A 22,929-nucleotide genomic window follows, 5' to 3' on the forward strand; every position below is an offset into this window, starting at 1 on the left:
CATAGACTATAAAGAGTCGTAGCACTAAGATAACCATGATTCTCTGTACCTTAAACCTCAACATAGACTATAAAGAATCGTAGCACTAAGATAACCATGATTCTCTGTACCTTAAACCTCAACATAGACTATAAAGAATCGTAGCACTAAGATAACCATGATTCTCTGTACCTTAAACCTCAACATAGACTATAAAGAGTCGTAGCACTAAGATAACCATGATTCTCTGTACCATAAACCTCAACATAGACTATAAAGAGTCGTAGCGCTAAGATAACCATGATTCTCTGTACCTTAAACCTCAACATAGACTATAAAGAATCGTAGCACTAAGATAACCATGATTCTCTGTACCTTAAACCTCAACATAGACTATAAAGAGTCGTAGCACTAAGATAACCATGATTCTCTGTACCATAAACCTCAACATAGACTATAAAGAGTTGTAGCGCTAAGGTGATAATGACTCCCTATACGTTACATCTCAAAGAAGTGCTAAAGCTTATAAAGAAGCGCTAGGGTGTGATCTTGACCCCCTTTACCATAAATCTATACATAGAGTCGCAGTGCTAAGGTTGGTTGGGATCTTGATGCCTTTCACCATAAATCTGTACATAGCCCATAAAGAGTCGCAGCGCTAGGGTTGGTTTTAATAAGGACTAGTGTTGGGAATTGGTTCAAATCTCATAATTGATGATTGGTTCATTACTACCGATCAATCATCGAAAATAATTGGTTAGCGTCATTTATGAAATTTGTTAATGCACATAAAAATAAGCAAAAAAACATGTAGTTCTTTTAGGGTTTTTTTGGGTCAAAATTTCACATCTTTAAAGGATGACTAGTATGTTGGGAACATAAATTTCTTGGAATCTTTAAGATAAATTCAATCATGACTTGAAACGAGATTGCAGTGCTTACGAAATGTAACAGACAAAGCCAACCATGTGAAAAATATTTTTAATGAAAACAAGTGTTCCAGAATTGTTTGTGTTCGATTATGAGAAATTATGATCGATTGCTTGGTTGTTTAGTCACTACGACCAATCTTCGATTATTTCAATTAATCGGACCACCACTAACAAGGACACCACGATGCCTTATCCCAGTTGAGTGTGGTAACCATTGAACACAGAGCATGCCCTCTTGTGTGTGCTCAGCCCCGAGGGGTATGTGTAAACCTTTCCACAAACACATGCATATCCCTTCCTGTCATGCACTGCCGTCTTGTGGCAGCTCAACGTCTTGGCACTGGCAAACATCTTCCCGCACTGACGGCACTCCACACCTCTCATTGGTCGATCATTTCTAAATATACCTGGGATGAGGTCATAGGTGAGGTCTAGTGTTTCAGCAATATTAGTTCTGTGGTGGACTTGACCTAAAACAGGAAAATAGAAACATTTGATATGAGAAGCAAGTTGCAGTGAACATTTGTGAGAGAGATAAAACTGATAAAGTGGTGACTGATTTCAAAATCTATGGCTTACCTTGCAGAAATAAATGTAAATAAAATGATACAGTATTGGCACATAAATGAATAAACTTCTTATGAAAAACTGATATTTTATTCACAATTGGCTGCACATGAATTATCTCCTGCCAAGGTTGTAAGTACAATAGGTTCCTTCAAAGAAAGTATTCAATAGGGTTGACCCTGCGTTTCACAGAATGCCCCAGTGGACATGGCCATCTCTCACGTTCTAACAATAAATTGTCACAGAGCTAAAATATGAACTTAAACTGTTATCTTTGCATCCATTCTTTCAAATACTCTATAATTTTAAGTATTTTTCTTTTGGGTACAATCAAATTCCAAAGGTCACTCCTACTCATCCTGGGGCGGTGGGGTAGCCTAGTGGTAAAAGCTTTGGCTCGTCACGCCGAAGACCCGGGTTCGAATCCCCACATGGGTACAATGTGTGAAGCCCATTTCTGGTGTCCCCCGCCGTGATGTTGCTGGAATATTGCTAAAAGCGGCGTAAAACCAAAACTCAGTCAGTCCTACTCATCCTTCTTTGTGAGTGGGGCGGTGGGGTAGCCTAGTGGTTAAAGCGTTGGCTTGTCACGCCGAAGGTCCGGGTTCGAATCTCCACATGGGTACATTGTGTGAAGCCCATTTCTGGTGTCCCCCGCTGTGATGTTGCTGGAATATTGCTAAAAGTGGCGTAAAACCAAAACTCAGTCAGTCACTCCTACTCATCCTTCTTTGTGAGTGTCCTGTGGCGAACAGGATTTGTTTGTTAGTTCTTCATTCACTAATATTCCAGTTGTACGATAGAGGGCCATAAATATTCGAATATGGACCAGACAAATTAGAGGTTCATATTATGTCCCACACCACTAGGGTACTATGACATGCAAATACATGAAAATAGAATTTCGGATGTCTTTTGAGTAAATGAATAACACCAAGGTCTGTTTTTGTAGAATGCATTCTTTATAATGACTGCTGTACTATTAAGGCAGCTGAAAAACTAGTTCAATCAAGGCCGCACTCACTCACTCATGTTTATTGTCAAGGCTGCACTCAGCAATATTCAAGCCTTATGGCGGTGGTCTGAAAATTATCAAGTCTGGACCAGACAGTCCAGTGATCAACAGCATGAGCAGCAATCTATGCAATTGGGATACCATGACATGTCCACCAAGTCAGCGAGCCTGACCACCCGATCCTGTTAGTCTCTTTGGTGTTAAAGTGAAATGTGGTTTAATGTTTCCTTCCAGATTATTGCACTTAAATATGCCTGTGCACGCATGCATGCGCGTGTGTGTGTGTGAGAGTAATATTGCAAGTTGGCTAACATACACAGACTCTGTATACTCAAAGCCATTGAGTTATACTTTGATATCCTTAAAGCTGACTGCAGGTAGGGTAACAAGATAATTTTTTTGTCTCTTATCATATGACACCCGTGAAGGTCCGGGTTAGAATGTACCTTCAGTAACCCATGCTTGTTGTAAGAGGTGACTAACGGGATCGGGTGGTCAGGCTCGCTGGCTTGGTTGACACATGTCATTGGTTCCCAATTACGGGTAGATCGATGCTCATGCTGTTGATCACTGGATTGTCTGGTCCAGACTATTATGTACACACCGCCACCATATAGCTGGAATATAGCTGAGTGCAGCGTAAAACTAAACTCACTCACTCACTTATCATATGAGTAATCACAAGTGTGCTTTAATCCTTAAGTATGTTCACCACTCACACGCCTTGTGTGGTGACTGATTGAGACAACGGATAGAGCATATATCAGCACACACCTGTCACTTTTCAATCGTTTATAAAGGAGTACCCCAACCTCTCTTCCAGAATCACCTACAAAATGTGATCACTTGTGTTTGAAACTACTACAATGATGAGTCATTTACATTGTGCATCTGCTTTAAGTGATAGATAACTTCCCAATTTTAAATAATTCTCTTTTTGTTAATATTTTTGCCACAGGAAGAAATAAACTTTTTCTTCATCATTAGCAATAAGAACATTCTGACATATACCATTCAAGATACACAACCCTCCATTGAAGGGCATAATGAAATAGGACAACTATCCATTAACACTAGTAGAGGAAAGAGCATTGGCCAACATGGTACTATTTTCCGGACAAGTGTTCATGGTAAGTTGACCATGAAGAGGACTTTTTATACAATTCATAAGATTTTATGATTTTAAGATAGCTAAAATATTCTATTTTGATGTAATAGAAAAAGTAGTTTTTGTTAACAATGATAACGGTGATTACTCTCTCCAGCAAGGAGACTGCAAAAGTTTGGACACCGTAAGATTTAAGATTCCATGTGGGAATGCCAAGTTTGTCATCAGACATCAAGTTCTAAGATGGCAAGTACACATACACAAGATCCTTGAGATAACAAGGAACTTTACTATGGTAAGCAGGGTTTTACACAGACTTTGAAAAAAGGGAGTCATGGTGACCCACAGTATTCATTTTTGGGAGTCATTTTCAATATTTGGGAGTCATGAACATTTTTGCGTAATATTTATGCGTGTATATCAAAAAGCAAGAGTTTTGCAAAGATTTTATTGTTTTGTGTTGTATTGTCATTTATATGTTAGTTAATAAATGGTATCTTTTTCACTGTTCAGTTCAGTCATAACAAACTCCAGTATACTGAACACATAATCAGGTTTGTGATATATTCACTGTAACATACAGTTATTAACATGAATTGAAAGAAATATCTAAATTAATGAAGACCTCACAAAATCATTGTTTGCTATCAAATTGATTTTATTGACTCTGAACTGAATTCTGAGGGTCACTCATAAAACTTGCATCAAGTTTGACTTGTATGATAAGATAAGTCAGTTCTCTTTGCTATTAAAACAATAATACAAATGTAATGTGATATTTTATATATATCCAAAACATGTGGAGTACATACATCTTGACTTATCTGTAGATATCACCCAACAAGAACTGAGTTTAGTTTTTACGCCGCTTTTAGCAATATTTCAGCAATATCACGGCGGAGGTCACCAGAAATGGGCTTAACACATTGTGCCCATGTGGGGAATCGAACCCGGGTCTTCGGCGTGACGAGCCAACGCTTTAACCACTAGGCTACCCCACCGCCCCCCCCCAACAAGAAGGAATTAATTAGTTGTATTCTTCACAGTCAGGCACTAATAAGTCTAAGTAGTGACTTCTGAACAAACAGCTTATTACAACTTGACAGTTGTGGTGAAGTTGTTATCAATAGTATCTTACTTTAATTTTGCTGTGGAAATTATCCAAATCCATTTTCATGATATTATGCATGTGTGATACTAAAAAAAAATATGTCAGAATCAAAAATGATTAGTAAGTGAATAAAATGAACCAATCTGAGAAGTTTTATCAAAACCTATGATCCAATAGGACTTGATCACTTTAAGGTAAGAACTGGATGAAAGCCAGAAGTACATGTATTAAGGACATCTTCATCGTGACACACAAACAGCCAGACGTGCATCGTGCATGATGAAAACATTGCTTTTCTATGTCATGAAACACATCTTATTTACCATTGGTACAAACAGAGACCATATACCGATATCGGTATATGGTCTCTGGTACAAAAGATCACCTTCATTGGAGGATAAAAATATCCTCACATACAATTGTGACCTTGCATATTACTGATAGGTTATATATACTAAGGAGCAAAAGAAATGCAGGTTAAAAAAATTGTCTGAACTGATTGAAATATGCTGAACTGATGTTGCCAGCACAGATGACCACAAGCATCAGTCCTCTTAGGAACCGAACAGAAGCGGTAGCTAGAACAAGCAGCTGTAGTTGCAGCCTAGGGGCTGATGATGTCAGCACCATACTCATCTCAACTCTCTATATATGTAAGTTGGTTGAATTTTGACTTAACAATACCATCAGCATTGACCCCATTAAACATCAGAGTTGGCGACATGCTCCTCAGTGAACAGACCCTCGCGTCTTTGCAAGGATTAAAGATTAAACAAATAAAAAAAAAAATATATAATATATTTAAGATGACCCCGATTTCGAAATGCTTCACAGTACAATAAATCATGATATGGCTGGATGATTTATTGTACTGTGAAGCATTTCGAGTCGGGATCATCTGAATTGTTGAGTTTTTTTAATCTTTAATATTCATAAAGACACGAGGGCCTGTGCCTCAGTGGTGTCAAGCTTTCTCGCTACCATATTCCACATGCTGATGGTGGTTTACATGTTGGAACATGAAGTCAGCGAAAAATAGATTAGGCCACACCAATTTTATTTCTTGTTTTATGGATCCACCTGTCGTATTTTTTCAAGAATAAGAACAAAAATACAAATTAATTTTCCCTGATCAAAAAATAAAATCCTAATGTTTTCATTGGACAAAAATGTAAACTTATCAAAAAAGCTTTTTTTATATTGTGTTTTGTCCCATATAAACTTCATAAATTGCCAAAAGTAAAATACCTGGAGTATTTAGAAGGAATATTACTTTGACTGGTGATTTTATTTTATTTTATTTTCCCTCCTGCCTTTAGGTTTTCTGAGGAAAAAAATCCGTAACAAGAAATAAAATTGGTCTGGCCTTAACTAAGAAAATACTGAATGGTATATTTGTAATGTCCCACCAAATGAATCCTTCATTTGAACCTCAGTCCAGCTTTTTACTGTCTCAGAAATCTAATTGTGAAATTAAAAACATGCACCTGAATATATACCAAAAGGCACTATTCCGTCACTTGCCTACCGTATACACAAAGATTCACAAAAGAAAGCGAAACAGTTATTCTTGAACCTGGTACCAACTTGTTGCCATGGGAATGCAAAAGTATGTATTGTGGCAGGTGATAAATACGTTTCTTAAAATACATTTATCTGTACTCATTGCGTATAGATTCAAATCCTGTTATTCACTGATGCATCGAAATTGGAATTGTCCTTCACATATACCATGGCATTAGTGAGTGAGTGAGTGAGTGAAAGTTGCTTATAGCTGCATCAGAAATTTTGCAGTTAATCGTAGCGACCTTTGCAATAAGGCCCTTTTATTACACATTCTTGTGTACTTACACTTTAAGGTTAAATTAATAGCATATACTTGGTAGGTTTCTAAGTGAGTAAGTGTGTGAGTGAGTGAGTTAGGAGATAATTTCATCATGTGTTTTTCAACCAATCAGGCACAGTGATTTTGGTTTACAATATTGTTTTTATTGAGCAATATTCTAGCAATATCAAGGGACACCAGAAATGGGAATGGTTTCTAAATATAATTTTGGATCTGTAGAATTGGATTGATTCATTCATAGATACTATAGCTGGGATCATTTAGAGGTTTCAGCTTCTTGTCTTCAAGTTTGTGTCAATGCAGTACTGCTGGGAAAATGGAGGTACATGACAGTAAAGGTTCACAATGGGATCAAACATCCAGCATGACAACAATATGTATCCCACGTTATTCAGGAACACACATCTCAATGAATATCATAGTTTTATAGGATACATACATACAAGAATGGCTGAGTTGGGTCAAAAATTACATTTTTAATATGGCTGCCCCTAAGTTTACAGCCATGATCCATCAGATTATTTGTACAAAGTGTTAGCTCAATGGGCCTTTTCTGCAGAGATCATAGGTTAACATTGCCTCATCATGTAAGAGGAGTACTGTTCCAACATTATAATCGGCTGATTTCTCAATTTGCTGGAAACTGACAAAATATTAACCAAGAATTAATAAATATTTCTTGAATTTTTAGCCATCTGCATGAAGCTTGTACAAGTAGAGTGAGCATGTGGTGGACAAACTTAGCAACATAGCTGATGTTGGACACCTTATGTATGGGTACTGCAATGGAGGCAATTTCTAAGTTGCTCATGTCATAAATGCTGTTGAAATTATGGTGTTGATATGCTTAACCTCGTCAAGAACACCAGGTGACATGACTGAAGCTCAGTGATCCATTCATACAATTTTCATCCCTATTTTGCCTTTTACACCCCATCGATTTGGTCTTGGCAGATAAGGAAGACTGATGTTTCAGAGATGTATCTTGAGATGTTGGATGGTGGTGTAGCCAAGTGGTCAAAGCATTCGCTTGTCATGTTGAAGGCCCGGGTTTAATTCCCAACATGGGTACAATGTGTGAAGCCCATTTCTGGTGTCCCCTGCCGTGATATTGCTGGAATATTGCTAAAAGCAGCATAAAACTAAACTCACTCATGCACTTAAGATGAGTTTTAAGTTCAGTGCTAACAGATGAATCAGCGAATAGATGGACAAGGATCAAAGACCCATGATAAATCCATTTTCCTTGTCAAAGTCGGCTGTAAACCTTTAAAACAATTAGCATATGGCTGTCTGACCTGGTGATAATATGGAAATTAGATATTTCTGTTTTCTGGCAGCTAACGTTCTCATGACATCTCCCATGACTGTACAAAGGTCAAGACAGTGAGTGAGTGAGTGAGTGAGTGAGAGCGGTTTAAGACCGCTTTTAGCAGTACATCAGCAATTTCGCTGCGGGGGATGCCAGAAATGGGCCTCACACACTGTGATTTCTAGTCACATTGGCAGTATTTCAGCCATATAGTGACCAAAACAAGGTAAACACTTAATGACACATAAATCGAGAATATAAAAACATGCTGACTTCACACGTTGTATACATGTGGGGAAATGAACCTGGGTCTTCGGGGTGACAAGCCAACGTTTATAAACCTCCAGTGACATCACTTTATTGTCTCGCAGGTTCTCTCTTTACTGAGTAAACCTCTACAGGCATTCTCGCGGGCATTCTCCAAGAAATCCCAGGGATTTTCTACAGAATTGCCTGCATCCAGGGGATTCTCTACAGAATTGCCTGCATCCTGGGCATTTTCTACAGAATTGCCTGCATCCCAGGGATTTTCTACAGAATTGCCTGCATCCCAGGGATTTTCTACAGAATTGACCGCAGCCTGGGGATTTTCTACAGAATTGCCTGCATCCAGGGGATTTTCTACAGAATTGCCTGCATCCCAGGGATTTTCTACAGAATTGACCGCAGCCTGGGGATTTTCTACAGAATTGCCTGCATCCCAGGGATTTTCTACAGAATTGACCGCAGCCTGGGGATTTTCTACAGAATTGCCTGCATCCCAGGGATTTTCTACAGATGCCTGCATCCCGGGGATTTTCTACAGAATTGCCTGCATCCCAGGGATTTTCTACAGAATTGCCTGCATCCAGGGATTTTCTACAGAATTGCCTGCATCCCAGGGATTTTCTACAGAATTGACCGCAGCCTGGGGATTTTCTACAGAATTGCCTGCATCCCAGGGATTTTCTACAGAATTGCCTGCATCCCAGGGATTTTCTACAGAATTGCCTGCATCCCAGGGATTTTCTACAGAATGGCCTGCATCCCAGGGATTTTCTACAGAATGGCCTGCATCCCAGGGATTTTCTACAGAATTGCCCGCAGCCTGGGGATTTTCTGAGGAATAGACCTTGACTTTGAATAATTTTACTTGTTTTCAAGATTGATAACTTCGTCTTGCTATTAATGAATACGATCGTAAAATATCACATCAAACTTCCAATATATTCTGACGATGCCTGGTTTTGAACCTGCAACCCTTCGCTTACTAGCTTGGCGGTTTTATCGACTAGGCTACAAAGCTGTGAAGAATGAGACTGTTTGTCAGTATGAACCATGTGTTCCTCACAAGACGGGTAGTGCGGGCAGCGCACGTACAGGACACGGGTAGTGCATGCATTGCGCGAGCAAGGCAAGGTGTCGGCTGCCAGTCACATCCCAGCTAATTTCAAGAGTAAATACCAAATATTAAAATTATATCTAAAGTATATCTTCGGTCGGTTCATAAGTTGGATCAAAAGTAAGCCCTTGGCCTCTGGAAATCGGGTCTATCCTATCAGCCCTTCCCAATTTCCCTCTGCCAAGGGCTTACTTTTTCAAACGAAACCTCAGAGTCGGTTTTGATCCTTCACTTACCCACAAGGCTACCCCACCATCTCTTCAAGACTGACTGACTGACTGACTGACTATTGCAATATTTCCAGCAATATCACGGCGGGAAATACCAGCAATGGGCTTCACAAGTTGTACCCATGTGGGGAATCGAACCCGGGCCTTCGGTGTGACGAGCGAACGCGAACCACTAGGCTACCCCACTGCCCTCTCGTCAAGACAGTAACATAACGTGTTTGTATGATAGGTAATCCTTTATTGTCAATTTGTACATCCAACTTGTAAACACAGGAAAATAACAGAATATACTTCTCAAAAAAAGTTAAAGAACAAAGTGTTATTTAAGTTAATCTGCACAGAATGACATGCAGTACTCAAAAGAGATTAAGGACCATTCTTTCATAGAACCATGGGTAATCTGTCATGGAGTTATATATACTACTCAAAATATGCTAAGGATCCTGTCATTCCTTTATGTTTCTATTGTCTATCTGTCATGGAATAAGATACACTTCTCAAATGAAGATAAGGACCACCTAATTCTTTCATGTATTTTGGGTAGTATTGGTCCTGATAAAACCAAACATATTATCTATTTACACCTGGAATCAGGCTTTCATATTTATTAAAAAAATTGCATTAAAATAATAAAAAAATTACATACCTGATGTCAAAAGAACCATGAATTGTACTATCACATGTACTATCACATGTACTGTCACATGTACTGTCACATGTACTGTCACATGTATGGTGGTGTACATGATGCACACAGAAATGGGAAATAAAGAGCTAAAAGACTGACTGACTGAGTTTGGTTTTACGCCGCTTTTAGCAATATTCCAGCAACATCACGGCGGGGGACACCAGAAATGGGCTTCACACATTGTACCCATGTGGGGATTTGAACCCGGTTCTTCGGCGTGACGAGACAACGCTTTGACCACTAGGCTACCCCACCGCCCAAGAGCTAAAAGAAACATAATTTATTTCAAATCTTGATATGATTGTAATACTTCACACAATCAGTTTGAATGAATAGCTTTTTTGATTTTACTCATTGTCTGTAAGCAAAACTGAGTGAGTCAGTTGGCTTAAATCCCACTTGTAACAGTATTCCAGTAATATGACGTGTGGGCTTAAAGTTTGGTGAGTGAGTTGGGTTTTTATGCCGTTTTTCGTAATATTCCAGCAATATCAAGGTGAAAGACACCAGAAATCGGCTTCACACATCTTACCCATGTGGGGACTTACACCTGTGTTTTCAGCATGACGAGCGAACGCTTTAACCGCTAAGCTACCAAACTGCCCTCTTAGAGTTTGGGTCCAAAGTGAAACCAACATCAACATGGATGGTGTGACAAACTAGAAACAAATCGGGAAAGGTGGGACTTACAATGATAAAAGGTTTCTGGTGTGCTCAACACATGCAAGTCAGCACCACCAATGCTGAGGCACCGTTGTACAAAACAATCTTAGCATTAAGACTATCGTAAGTCTATGTTGAGGTATTGGGAGTTAAGATCACTTTAGCACTAAGGATGTTTTGTACAACGGCACCAAGCTCTCCTTCATAAAGAAAGCAGATGGACATCTAATCTCTGAAATTAACATATTTCGCAGTAAGAAAATCAATTTTAAAATATTTAATAAAATAGACTAAACAGGAGCCAAAAGACTTATTCAATTTCAGAAACTATATTAATCTAGATTTGCCAATTATTATGGACTATGGGCTTTATTCCATGTACTGTATATCGTTGTGCATAGGGTGAGTTTCTCGTACCTAGAATTAGAGGTGAGTGAGTATCGTTTTATGCTGCTTTCAGCAATATTCCAGCAAAATCATGGCAGGTGACACCAGAAATGGGCTTCACACATTGTACCCATGTGGGGAATTGAACCCAGGTCTTCAGCATGACGAGTGGAGGTTTTAACCATTAGGCTACCCCACTGCCCCTAGAAAGGGGGTTCATAGGGTGAAAGCTGTATCCATTTCAGGTTCAACTGGGGGCGGTTGGGTAACCTGATGGTTAAAGCATTCGCTCGTCACGCCAAAGACCCAGGTTCAATTCCCCATATGGGTACAATGTGTGAAGCCCATATCTGGTGTCCCCCTCTGTGATATTGCTGGAATATTGCTAAAAGCTGTGTAAAACTAAACTCACTCACTCACTCACTCAGGTTCAGCTGGTAATGTCCAGCTTTATAGATGGGGTGCATACATTAGCAGGGGGGTTGCCTCACACGAAGAGTTGTTTCACACACAGCGACATACTGTATTTGTTTCAGGTCTGTATCACTGACTACAAAACCAGCAAATGACAATAAAGGCCAAAGAGCCAGATCTCCAAATGTCACACCAGTGATTGTAAATGCACAGTACAATTCTTCTTATGCCTCCTGAGAGCGAATGGATACCTGTACGTCTTCCCACACACACAAGGCAGTGTCACATTGTTATGGATAGCATCTATGTGCACCATCATGACCTGTTTAGCAGTAAACTCCCTCCCACAATGTGGGCACATCCACCTCTTCCTGTGAACCGAAGACTGTCCGAGATCATCAGGACCTCCGTAAGCACCTTCAGGAGCACCTCCAGCAGAGTGTCCCGAACCTCCCCAAGCACCTGCATCAAGAATGTCATCATCACCGGCTTCCTGAGGATGAAGGAATGTAGCAAGGGGTGTTCTGCGGTATGTCAAGTGAGAAAATCTTGCTTGTTTTCTCTCCTCCCAACGTCTTGGTTCGATAAGAAAACCTGCAAGTAGTAAAGGGAGACAATGTACAATGTTATAAGCCGAAGAGAAGATTGAGACTATTTCCACCATACTAAATGTTTTTCATTATGGCAAAAATGGATAAAATTATCATAAGTATGCAGGCATGTTGTTGTAAATCTGCAGGCCACTTTAACTTGATAGAAGTCCACATTTCACCAGTGACAGGTAGGTACTTACCCATAGTCTATTGTTACGTGACGTCGATGACATCACGGCTCATTTGTGATGGCTTTATATATTATGCTGTGTGATGTCTTTGTTAATCACTGACCTTCATTGTCAGGTTTTCATGCAGACCAAAATTTTCGAAATTTTTCATTTTGGTAATTTTTAGGATAAGCTACAAATTCTATCCCTGCCAGTGAGTAATACAACACAAACTGTAAAGTTGTACGCATCAATGGAACAGAAATTAATTAAGTACAACTGGCAGCCTCAGACGCAGCCATTTTCTTCCTTGTCACCAAAGGGAACTCTCATCTGAAATTGTCATAATCCTTGCGGCGGTGGGGTAGCCTAGTGGTTAAAGCATTGGCTTGTCATTAAACGACCAAAAAACAAACAAAACAAACTTATGCAAGTACTAGAGTAAACAACTGCAATACTGATACATCAATATTTCAATATGTCGTTATACTCCATGTTAGCAGGATGTAATGACTCATGTGTCTCTCATATAAATAGCAAACAAGGAAGTGTTTTTATTGATGTACAATTTTGAATGAAAAAATAATCAGTGGAGTATTGATACAAGGCAATATTAACTGATTCAATTATAGAGAAAGTTTATTACCACTTCCTGGTTGTCCAAAGAGAAAATGAAAGTGAAAGTCCCAGCTAGATTAACATTATATGTATACTGTGAAGGGGAACAGCTCAGAAAACCATGTGGATCGTGTCATTGTACTTCCTCTGCCACTCTGAATGGGGCATTGAGGTAGCCTAGTGGATAAAGTGGTTGCTTGTCACACCAAAGATGATTCCCTACATGGGTACATGGTGATTCCCTACATGGGTACAACGTCTAAAACCATTTTCTGGTGTTCCCTGCCATGATATTGATGGAATATTGCTAAGAGTAATCTATCTCTCTCACTCACTCACTCACTCACTCACTCAATTTAACAACGCAAAAAACAACTCTACTTAACCAGATATCATTTACAAGGCAAAGTATTGGTAAGTTTCATTGAAAGAAATACTTTCTAAGGCAAAATCTAGGTAAGTTTAATCAAAAGCAATAACAAGACATATTCACCACAATGTCATCAAGCAGCAGACATCACTGAGAAAATGTTGTGTGTGCATGGCTGCAAGCCTTCTGATGTCTCTGCAGTGCACTGACATACTTGTACACCTTGCCACACACGCAGGGGTAGGTCAGCTTGAAATGGGTCACCTCCAGATGGCGCTTTCTGTACCGAGACTGTGAAAACACTTTACCACAGATGTCACACGGAAACTGTGACTCGCCTGAAAGCTGTTTGACTCCCGCAAGCGAATCACTCAAACTACGGATGACACCACTAGCATCGGAATGTTTGGTGGCAGAGGGACCTGAAGTCTGTCCCGGCCAGAAGAAGGATTGTCCATAACTGCTGTCATGTGTGTCCTTAAGTCCACATGGCTTGTCGTATGCTTCAAGAAGTCCATGATCTGGAAGTAGCAAAACATTCAGGGTAGATGACAGGTCTCGTTGATGAAGCATAGCATTGTTTTATCTTGACGTATATAATTAGGCATCCATAATAACTTTAAAGATTCTTGCATGAAATGAAAGTCACGTAAAGTAGTCATGTAATGCTGTAGTGTGGTGTGGTGTGGTGTGGTGTGGTGTGGTGTGTGGTGTGTGGTGTGGTGTAGTGTAGTGTGGTGTGGAGGTGTAGTGTGGTGGCATGGCGTGGCGGTGTGTGGTGTAGGTGGAGTGATTGATTGATTAATTGGTTAATTGATCAGTGTCGCTTGCATCAGCAATTATTGATGGGCTCGAAAGACTAATCAATATATAAAGAATTTAGAATATATGTTTCGTATTGTTATGTTTGTTAAATCAAGCAAACAACTGATGCAGTTTCCTGACTCATAGAACTGCAATGGAAACGACATATTTGTATCCGCTAGGTAGTATCCTCGATCATCTTGATCGGAGCATTAATCAGTGCCTGTTTCATATTGCACAATGATTGTGTCCAGTCAGTGACTACATGAATTTTGTTGTGGGGTTTATGATTAAAACTTATTATTGATCGCTTACTGAGCTCTGATTATCGATCTGCGTATTGTGGGCGATAACCACTAGTAGCACTACATATTACAACAGGTAAGAAGGATTGGTGATGATAGCGCCTGATTGTACTGGTTCAGTTTCAATTTCCAATATAGCAGTTATGTTGCATCTGGAATGAATCATTATATACCCACACTGACTGTTACTTGCCATGTTTTGCACATGCATGGGCTAAACTGAACTACTGGTTGCATTCATGCATGTGTTCATGGTAGTTTTTTCTATAACCTTCAATATTGCACTTTTCATTGTTCTTAATCGTCATTGTCCATTTTACCAGTTTCATTGAACAAATGTATAAACAACACGATCTTCATCTGCAGATCACTTACAGACTTGCTGATGTTTGATGGCATATGTCTGACACCCTTCAGTACTGATGCTCAGTGTAAATTAGGGATGCCACACTAAAATGGCGTCGCCGCCATTTCACAGGGAGTGAGTGAGTGAACGAGGCTTTATGCCGCTCTTAGCAACATTCAAGCCATACCATGGCAGGGCACACCAGAAATGGGCTTCACACATTGTAACCTTCACCCATTTTGAGGAATCGAACCCAGATCATCAACATGACGAGTGTACACTTTAACCACTCGGCTACATCATCTCGCCCATAAAGAACTGGGGCCTCTCAGTCCTTCAATCCACACACATTGTCCAAAAATCTGGAAGTGAGTGAGTGAGATGAGTTTTATGCCGCTTTCAGCAATATTCCTGCAATATCATGGCTGGGGACACCAGAAATCGGCTTCACTCATTGTACCTGTGATGAGCAAATGTTTTAACTACTAGGCTAAAACACCAAACATTCTAAAGGATGTTTTGAAATTAAGTGCAGTCCCTCCAGGGCTGTGGTTCACAGTTTCAACCAGGTTTCCATGGTGATACTGGATCAGGGCCCCCGTTTCTCAAAGCTCTCGTAAGCCTAAGATCTCGTAGCTTTTCTCGTAGCATTCGTACTACCTATGTTACAGTATAGGAGGTACGAATGCTACGAGAAAAGTTACGAGATCTTAGGGCTACGAGAGCTTTGTGAAACGGGGCCCAGGTCCCCAATGTTCATTGTAAGAGGACATCAAATGGATGAAGCTGTCAGGGGGAATAGTGTTACTGCATTTCATCATACTGGACAGCATGGATTGGTGATCCACAATCTCCATTCAGACTCATGTTTGTACCCCAGCTATTATACAGCTGGGGTATTACTGAGACCAACGTTACACAACAAACAACAACAAACAACTGAATGAGGTCTTCTAATGGCTGTGTCATGTAATATGATACAGAAGTAGTTTTATGGGTAACAGTACATGACATCAGCAAGTGACTGAGCAATTCCTGGGTTATTGCTTTTGTTAATGTATTTCCCCTGCGACTACCCGCTTGATATCCCAGAATTCTTGACTGGGTTGCGATCTCTGCTGCACCACCCGCAAGTGTAATTGGTAGTATAAGGGTTGATCAACAAAGATGAAATACAGTTTTGTCTTGAAATTATTTGGAGAGTGTTGTCAGAAATAGGATCAAATTGGATCAGTCATCATACCATCTATGCATCAGAAAATCCGAAAAAGCTTACACTGCTGGGATACTTAAGAAATACCGTTCGCTCTACCACCATGTATAGTGTAATAAAGCACACTTTCGCCCTGAACTATTATAAAGTGTGCTTTATTACACTATACATGGTGGTAGAGCGAACTGTACTTCTTTTCTAAGATGCCAAATTCACTACTTTCTAAGGATACTAGTAATTACGATTAATTTAAGGCAGAAAACAAACGACGGTGTCGGTGACCTAAATTAAGAATCCTCGCACAGGGCTAACTGGCGTGCTGTTCTATGGATGTGTCTGCCCACCTACGTTAAGACGAACGTTACCAGAAAAAACAAATGATAACAGTTTGATGACGGTTTACGTTAGGATTAAATATCTTCTCTAAATTATTTTAATTACATCTGTCATTAACGTAAAGCATATGGGGCAATATGAACGTCGCATTTCTACTACCAACGTAAGTTTAGATCAGTACATCCAGATGAAGCTGAGTAGTCAAGCGACATTCCACGATTGCATTGTGGGAATGTAAACATTGCGAACGTTACCTGTCGCTGAAAACTTGTGAGTCGAATTGACACATTTTAACCATCGTAAAACATAAACGTAATGTTTCCACCAGTGATGCTAGCTGCATGAAGCAACTGCAAACCAAGAAACGGGATGCAACGGTGTAGTTTACTGTAGGAGGCCGTACGAGGCGATGACAACTGACATGCATCGTGACGTCGCTTACATTGTGACGTAATGTAAAATGGTTCGATCACGAGGGGGCACACTAGAATGGCGCAGTGACGGGATAACGTCATTCACTTGTTACGTCATCAAAACACTATACCTTTATTGTCTGATAATGTATTTTTTTTCCGATTGTTCTAATGGCTAGGCATCTTAGAATCTATTACAATCAGACTTGAACTAACAGGTATATTTTCAAACAACGGCATCTGAAGGGCATCCACCCTTGTCTCATTGTTTAGGTTGAACAAATTCTGCCAAGGTGGACAGCTGCCCAGTCCCCATGTCCGTCATGGTCAAGGGAGCAGGGACTGACCATCTGGCAGCTACAGGATGTAATTAGGACGGGTGAAACGGTACGCTCTTACCACGGTACTGTACGTATTGCGGTACAAGGCCTTTGGTTCGGTTCGTTTCGGTTCGGTATATGAGATATGATCATAATACAGAAAATTGACATGTGCCAAACCTTTCATTGTTTAATAACATGCAAAAACAATAACCATAATCTTTGTTATTTTGAATGAACAAAACTGTCGTTTCATGACTAGATAGAAGAAAAGACATTTTAGAAAAGGTTTTAAATAGGGGTGTCGCGATGCATCGATACATTTTTACTGACGATACGATATGCGATACATGCTTGCGTGTATCGATTCCTATTTTAAAACTTTATCGATTCAAATTTGTATGCTATATCCATCTCCTTCAAAGTCTTGATAGTAAAATTATACGAGATCGCTTCGATAAATAGATGTAGCTAGATTTACTTAAAAAAAATAGGTTGGAAACTAACAGCTTTTGTGATTGGCTAGACTATTTTGATGGACCAATCAGCGAGCACGTACGTTGCCGGTAAGGTAATTCTATGAAAAGGCGCGAAAATTATGTATCGCGATACGTATCGTATCGTGAGATTGGTGTATCGTGACACCCCTAGTTTTAAAACGTTAATAAAATGACGGTACGAAAACCGAGAATACCGAATTTTTGGATTGCATTTCAGTATACCAAACCGAAAGCAAAATACTGCGGTTCTACTAATACCGCGGTATACCGTTTCACCCCTAGTAATTAGACTGTTGACATGAAGCATTAATTGCTCTGGATCAGGGCTCTTTAACACAGCCTTGAACAGTGCACCAGTTACAGCACAATGTATCAGCATAACATAATAAATCAGGGAGTGGTGTGACATTCCTATGGTAATGCATGCATGCACATACATGTGTGCATGTGTGTGCAGTTACTGAGTTTGTAAGAATGATGCAAATCACTTATCATTATGGGATATCAAATCGTGACATTTATGTAGTAGGGATTATGAACAATTGGCTTTAACATCATATTTAAGATTATTTTACTAATATCATGATGTGCTTACGTGTGGTTGCTTGTACTAGTCCACACTGAAGACCCGGGTTTGATTCCCCACATGGGTACAATGTGTGAAGCCCATTTCTAGTGTCCCCCGCTGTGATAGTGCTGGAATATTGTTAGAAGTGGCGTAAAACCATACTCACTCACTCACTCTAAACTTGGTTGTTTTGAACAACTGTGGTCACCATTGATGACCAGCTTAGGTTGGATGCGAACAGTTCTGACCAGAAATCTCCACAGGTAAACAGTTTGAGAGAGGTTTGATTCAGTATACTTCCATAAATACTAGATAAATAAAGGAACAGTATTTGTTACTCAGGTCATGGCTCACTCTCTCTGTGAACACCTGGTGAACACCCGGTGTTTTCAGTGATGTTCAATGATCCCTTCATATAATTCACACCACTATGCTGCCTGTTATGTCCAACTAATCTCGTCAGAATACCGAAAATATACTACCCATCAAAAGTTTACACTCATTAGTGTAAATGTATCCACTTACTCTCACTTACTGAACTAAATTTTGTAAAATATTCCATACTGTTAAAAGGTACTGTTTTTACACATGAACTGATGTACTGTAAAACAAATTTGTAATGTTGAAAGATTATTGTCATGAGTTCAATAAATGATGAAACCGAGTGAAAATTGGCGAATTCTTAACAAAACTTTACACCAAAACGCATCAGGTCACATATACAATATTTGCATATGCTTTTCAGCAATTTGATGCATGATCCTAGTGCAGTTCATCTGCATAATGTTTGCAGTTGGTTCACCCAATTTAGTGGAGAAATTCATCTTCGATGTAACCATATACACATACATAACATATATTGAGTGCTTTAAGTGAGTCTAAACTTTTGATGGGTAGTATACTTATTCTATAGCATTGACGTTATATATTTTCTACCACAGGAGAATCATTAGAGTACAAATTCAGAAATACTTTGTCAAGTAAAATAAACAAACAGCATTCCTTTAATCCTCAGTTCATTGCTCCCATGCTTAGTCTCTTTGTGAATACCAGAAAATCGAGACAAGTAATTATCTAGCATTGTCGTTTGATATGTTCTTCCAGAAAGAGACAAACACAAATTATCAACAAATATTTATTTACATTCACATTTATTTCACAAATACAAATACATATCTTACAAATAAACATCATATCCAGATGATCATAAGATCCTTACATCATATACACGATAAAGTCATGATATGACAAAAATATTATTTACAGAATGAAATCACCAATATTAAAATACTTTCATGAAACAGATGCACGATCTTACTCTGAGATCATTTTCCAAAATGTTTTAAAGCTAAAATATTTATATAATGTAGTCTACATCAATACAGACCGAACAGAAAAAGTATATGATCATGAATATTTTTGCATTATTGCAAAAGACTCTTCACAACAGAAAAATATCCCTCAAAATGTTCATGATACCAAACTTTATTTGTTCAGTATGCTTCTAACAAAATGATAAAACTAATCAAGAATGATTTGGAGACAAGTGATAACCTGACGGTATCGGGACCATGATTACACAGGTCTGTGCAAGTATGATACACAGTGAGTGAGTGAGTTGGGTTTAATGCGTCTCTGAACAGGTTCCTGATGAAATCACGGAACGGCAAAAAGTGACAAGCCTCGACATGACTGAATGGAAATTACTGCGTAATTTAAGGTTATCCAAGATGGTTTTATTCCTGGCTATACAGTATATTTTATCACTATTCTATCATGATCAATAGCTTTGACTAATTAACACCTTAGTTTTGTGTGGGAGGTGATGTTATCATCTTCATCACTCACCGATAAACTTGAAACCAACAACCAATCAAAATGAGTTTTCTGCATGAGACTTTAGCTGGCCCTTCATTCAAAATAACAGCTCTACACAAACAAGTCCAAGAAAAAGTAATGAGTTTTGTCAGTTTACGATAAATCACACAATGGTTGTCAATTAATTTTGATTTTACTCCTGAGAATTTATGGAAGACTTAGGAATGAAAGGTCCGAGTCAATTTAACACATATTCCTCCATTTTGTGTCTGTACAAAACCGTGGTATATCATCTCTGTTTCTATCATGAAAGAACTCTGTAATTTGACTGGCCATCCATTACAAGTGTCATGTTAAGATTCAGGTGACTGTACAACTTGTGACTCAATTATATAAGGCAAAGTAAAGCGTTTTTCTTGAAACTGATCTTCATTGTCTCAGCAACAAACAATTATATTTCTGATGCCGCTGTAAAGTGTTTCGAAAAGAGAAAGTTTTTCCACACTGACAAACAAATTTGACTTTGTCGTGAATAGCTGCTCTGTGTTGTTTCACAGACTGAAGAGCAGTGAAAACTTTACCACATTCTGGACACGGGAAAACAGACCTGTTTCCTCGGACAGAGCTGAGACCTTCTAAACTGTCTACAGAAACGTGTTGTCTGTTTAGTATGTTTGGTATATCCTGCTCTAGATTCTGAACCTGGTAGCCCAAAATGTTTAAACTGCTGCTGTGAGCGCTGTACTGTTGACTTAAGTCAGCCATTTGGACTGATGACCCTGAAAGTAACAAAAGTTATATCTTGTCACAGCAATATCAATCAACAGTTATTATTGTGTATCATTTGAAGACTTCTATTACATCATAGCCATAAACTCTCATAAAATAAACATCAACAGACGTCCTCTTCATTGCCAGCTATCTAATGAGTAGTTGTGTGGGAAACATTAGCAAATCTGATCAGCTCCCCAGCTATCTAATGATTAGTTGTGTGGGAAACAGTATTGAAACTGATCAACTCTGTCAAGCTATATAATGATTTGTTGTGTGAGGAATCAGTACCAAAACTGATCAACACCCCAGATATCTAATGAACAGTTGCTAGGAGACAATATCAAAATTGATCAACTTTGCAAAATATCAAACAAGAACATATGCGGTTGAGTGTAAAAAGTGTTTGCACACATGCTGCAAATACAAAAAGGTCATCTGCAATCTGACATAAAACATTCCAAACATTCTTGAAACAAAACAAGAAACTTCTTGTGGAAGGTTTCAACGAAAAAACTTTATGCGCATCGAAATGAATTAATTGTTTCTTCACATCCATGCAGAAGATGTTAAAAAATGATCCAAATATTGTGGATGATACCAAATCATCTTATAAGTGAAAAGTCATGATAAAATCCTATATTGTCTCTCAGTCCTTGGAGAATAGAGTAAAAATGAATCCAACTCCAGTCTACAATGAAATGAAGCATTTATCTGGGTTCTAGTTGTATTATATTTGTACATGCATATTCATCAGATATAATAATTATTCCTTCGACTAAATTTAATATAAGTCTGGAAATCCTACTATGTTTCACACAGGGAATGCTATTCAGTAGTCAGAGAACATACATGTATGGAACCTGAAAGTAGTTGGTGTAGGTGTCTTCATTTGCATATTTACCACAAAGAGATACCAAAAAGGATCAGCCTGGTTTATTGCCCCAATAACACTATCTCTTATGTGATAATTTCCATACCAAGTACGATGTATAAATGACTTTCGTTCAATGGTATCTGTAGCAATTCTTTAAGTCATTCAACATGGATTCCAGTGACATATTCCCTCACTCACTCATGCCCTTACTGTCAGGAATCAGAAACTAAGGCTACAGCTCGGTTTCTTCAATGAAAAGGGAATATAGGTCAGGTTAGTCCAGACATGGCAACAACAGTGTTGACCAGCATCAGCAGTTTTTCTTATCAATCCATATTCTCTCATTGACTTATACTCTTTGTTTACAGGAAGTGGAAACTGTATAACTAAGGCAAAGCAGCTTTGTTCTTAAAAAATACTGATCAACAGCAATAACAGCATTGCACAGCATCAGCCATTGTTCCCATCAAACCAGCATGCCAACTTAACACATCATGAAATGCCAAGGCCATCCTAAGGTGATGGACAACTACGTTGAGTGATTTGAGGGAAAGTATTGACGGTAGAACACAGCACTACAGAAACAGTGGGACTTATCTGAACGGGAACAGGTCAAAAGGGCCACATTACAAAAGGACCCCCAAACAGAAAAGTCAACTGGGTGGCAAGAAAGTCAAAGGACCGCATCAAAAAGTCAAAAGGGCATCACATACATCTATTCTTTGTCATTTTCTTTCAAATATTGAAAACATATCTGTCAAAAACTGAAACAGTATGTATAAAGTATACATTGTATAGATGTATAACCTTTTACTATAATACACTTTAAAAAAAGATGTTATTATTATTTTTTTATATGGGGCCCTGTTGACAAGGGGTCTGGGGCCCTTTTGACTTTTTGATGCAACCCTTTTGACTAGGGGTTTGCTGCCTATTGACTCTCTTGTGGCCCTTTTGACGTATCCATTTTGGGGCCCTTTTGACTAGGACCCTGTCTGAACTGCCAAGGTCATATAAAGGTCATGGCCACTACGTTCAGTGATGTGAAAGCAAGTTTTGATGGTAGAACGGAGCATTACAGAAACTGACAGACATGTCTGTCCTCCACTATTGTCATGTGCAGTCACTAACTGACAATATACATAATTCACAGTTCAAATATTCAACACAACTATGTACACAATGGACAAACAAAGAATTCGCTCATTATCGTGATCAATTTTTTCCAAAAATATATATGATATGTGGCACTAAAATATTGGATTATGCAGAAT

General features: G+C 38.9%; 1 protein-coding gene across 6 annotated transcripts in view; it reads right to left on the bottom strand.

Moving 5' to 3' along the window:
- Nucleotides 1-1,085: 1,085 nt before the first annotated feature.
- Nucleotides 1,086-22,929, bottom strand: part of LOC124275011 (zinc finger and SCAN domain-containing protein 21-like) — a 126,303-nt gene continuing 104,459 nt past the window's right edge. For 2 of the 6 annotated variants that reach the window (XM_046710471.1, XM_046710461.1), the window contains exon 3: nt 19,340-20,786. Coding sequence is in view for 4 of the 6 variants with exons in the window: in XM_046710453.1 (XP_046566409.1) it covers nt 11,821-12,227 (407 nt within the window). In the remaining 2 variants the exon portion in view is untranslated. Of the gene's footprint in view, nt 1,382-10,846; nt 12,228-13,507; nt 13,906-19,339; nt 20,787-22,929 lie in introns of those variants that run through there. The other 4 variants (XM_046710457.1, XM_046710487.1, XM_046710453.1 and 1 more) reach the window with 4 other exon arrangements.

This window comes from Haliotis rubra, unplaced genomic scaffold (assembly GCF_003918875.1).
Source record: "Haliotis rubra isolate DU_JTF1 unplaced genomic scaffold, ASM391887v1 Scf197, whole genome shotgun sequence".
Taxonomy (NCBI): domain Eukaryota; kingdom Metazoa; phylum Mollusca; class Gastropoda; order Lepetellida; family Haliotidae; genus Haliotis; species Haliotis rubra.